Raw genomic sequence first — 2,124 nt, 5'->3', positions numbered from 1 at the left:
AACAGTCATTGAATTTTTAATTCAGCCCGTAATTAGCTAACTTATTAAGGGCGCACTTCTAAAGGGCGGCAATGTTATTTGGGTCCACAGCGCCCCTATTCTTCATCAGATCGAAAAACTACCGAAACAAAAAATGTAGAGAAGTTAAAAAGCTTTAAGTCGGTTTTTGAGTTTTTGAAATCGGTACACAAATACGCTAATTATGAACAATTTGGCACAACACACTTTTGCAAAAAAGCAATAAAAAAATCAAAGAAAAAATGATTACTTTTTGAAGCGCTTTCAAACAGTTATTGAATTTTTCAAATTAACCGGTTAATATTCTACTTATTAAGAGCGCACTTCTAAAAGGCGGCAATGTTATTTGCGTCCACAGCGCCACTATTGCTCGTCGGATCGAAAAAATCCAGAAACAATAAATGTAGACAATTTCACGAACTTTCAGTGAGTTTTTAAGTTTTGGAAATCGGCCCACAAATACACAAATAATGTGCAATTTAGCAAAAAAGCTAATAAAAAACCATCCTACAAAAAATTATTACTGTTCCAATCTTCAAAAAAGCTTTTGAATTTTTCAACCCGATCTGTAAATTTTCAACTTTTAAAGGGCGGCAAGGTTAGTTACCTCACAGCGCCCTTAAACCCAATCATATGAAAAACCTACCGCAACAAAAAATGTAGCTAATTGAACGAGTTTTAAGTCCTTTTTTGCAGAAAACGAAAATCTCGGAAACGGTGGAAAGTATCGGAATTCATATTAAAACATTTTCGATTGCCCTAATTAGTCTTGATCAGAAATTCCTTACTGTTCTACAGTAACAAGCGAAACGGTTTGAAATACTTGATTAGTCGTAAAGAGCCTACAGAAGGTTTCTCACAATGTTTGATGGGAAATTCTTGATCTCTAAAGAAATTCAGAGCCAAAAGCTTGGGTTTGCTTGAGTTAATAAGCTTTCCAAACCCCGAAAAGCCGTTTTTCACGATCAAAAATCCACTTACTAAATGTATTTACTTCTACTGAAGCGGACAGAGGCTCAGTATTGGCGTAGTTCGCATGGCAACTGTACGTTCCTGATTGTTCCTCAGTCAAGCCAGTAAAAACCAGCATTATGCCCACGTCGCCAGAAAGTTTCTGCAAAGAATCGTTTCATTAATATTGAAGTCAAATATTTTTTCCGGGAATGCTGCAGGATTTTTAATTAAGCTTCAACGGCGGCTTACAAACATAAACACGCCCTTGTCGAGGTTTTATTAAACTCGGCGCAGGTCGAAGAAAACTTAATTACCTAATTGAAATTATAGCGGATTAACAATAGCTATATTTGGGGCAGGGAAACCTGCATGTTTTGATTCATGCGGGGCAAATTTGATTGGAAAGCCTTTGAAATTGTGCCAATTTCACCGATTAATCCAGTGCAATGGCGCACATTAACCATTGATTCCTGCACACAACACACGATTAATTTTAAAGTGTTTCACATGAAATGTCCAGGCAGTGATTGAATTTATTTGCGCCCTTCAGCCCATCGAAACCCTTTAATAGCCGATCGAAATTAGCAAAACTCACCTGAATGTAAATCGGGCCGTTCCGCTGGGCGATTTCGATTCGACGATTTTTTCGGTCGCGCCATTCCAAATTTGATATTAATTCCGGATTTGGAACGCTGGGCCGACAAGTCAATACCAGGTTTTCTCCCAATTCTTTGCGGATCGGCCTGGACTTCGGCTGAATCTCCAGAGAATTTGTTTGAGCCGCTACAACTGAAACAAATAAATTAGGCCTGGATTATGGGAAATGTTAATTAGTTTAATATTATTAATGCACGTTCCGGCGATTACAAAGCATGTTTTCAATTATATAAGCGAATTCACTGGCCGGTGCTGATAGTTTCAGGGAATTCCCAAATTAAATTGTGTTTTGTAATTAACGCCACCGTTTTTCCTAGTCGCAAATTAGCTTGTGATTGTTCCGTCAGCGATGCAGCGAAAGTTCGCACTAATTCACACAATTTTTTTATTTGCAACATTATTTTTTATCATTAAAAATGACAAAATGCTTATTATTTTACCGATCTAACTAGTGGCAGCTTCTACCAGAACCCCGAAACAGAATTTGCCACTATA

At 37.5% G+C, this 2,124-nt stretch overlaps 1 protein-coding gene across 1 annotated transcript in view; it reads right to left on the bottom strand.

Moving 5' to 3' along the window:
- Positions 1–2,124, bottom strand: part of LOC109543095 (fasciclin-2) — a gene marked incomplete in the record, with an annotated part of 136,621 nt that overhangs the window by 28,583 nt on the left and 105,914 nt on the right. The window contains 2 exon segments of the mRNA XM_048660578.1: positions 1,000–1,132; positions 1,568–1,761. Coding sequence (XP_048516535.1) covers positions 1,000–1,132; positions 1,568–1,761 — 327 coding nt within the window.

This window comes from Dendroctonus ponderosae, unplaced genomic scaffold (assembly GCF_020466585.1).
Source record: "Dendroctonus ponderosae isolate FM_Combo_2020 unplaced genomic scaffold, Dpon_F_20191213v2 Dpon_F_20191213_1, whole genome shotgun sequence".
NCBI classification, from domain to species: domain Eukaryota; kingdom Metazoa; phylum Arthropoda; class Insecta; order Coleoptera; family Curculionidae; genus Dendroctonus; species Dendroctonus ponderosae.
This window is presented reverse-complemented; position numbering and strand designations above follow the sequence as displayed.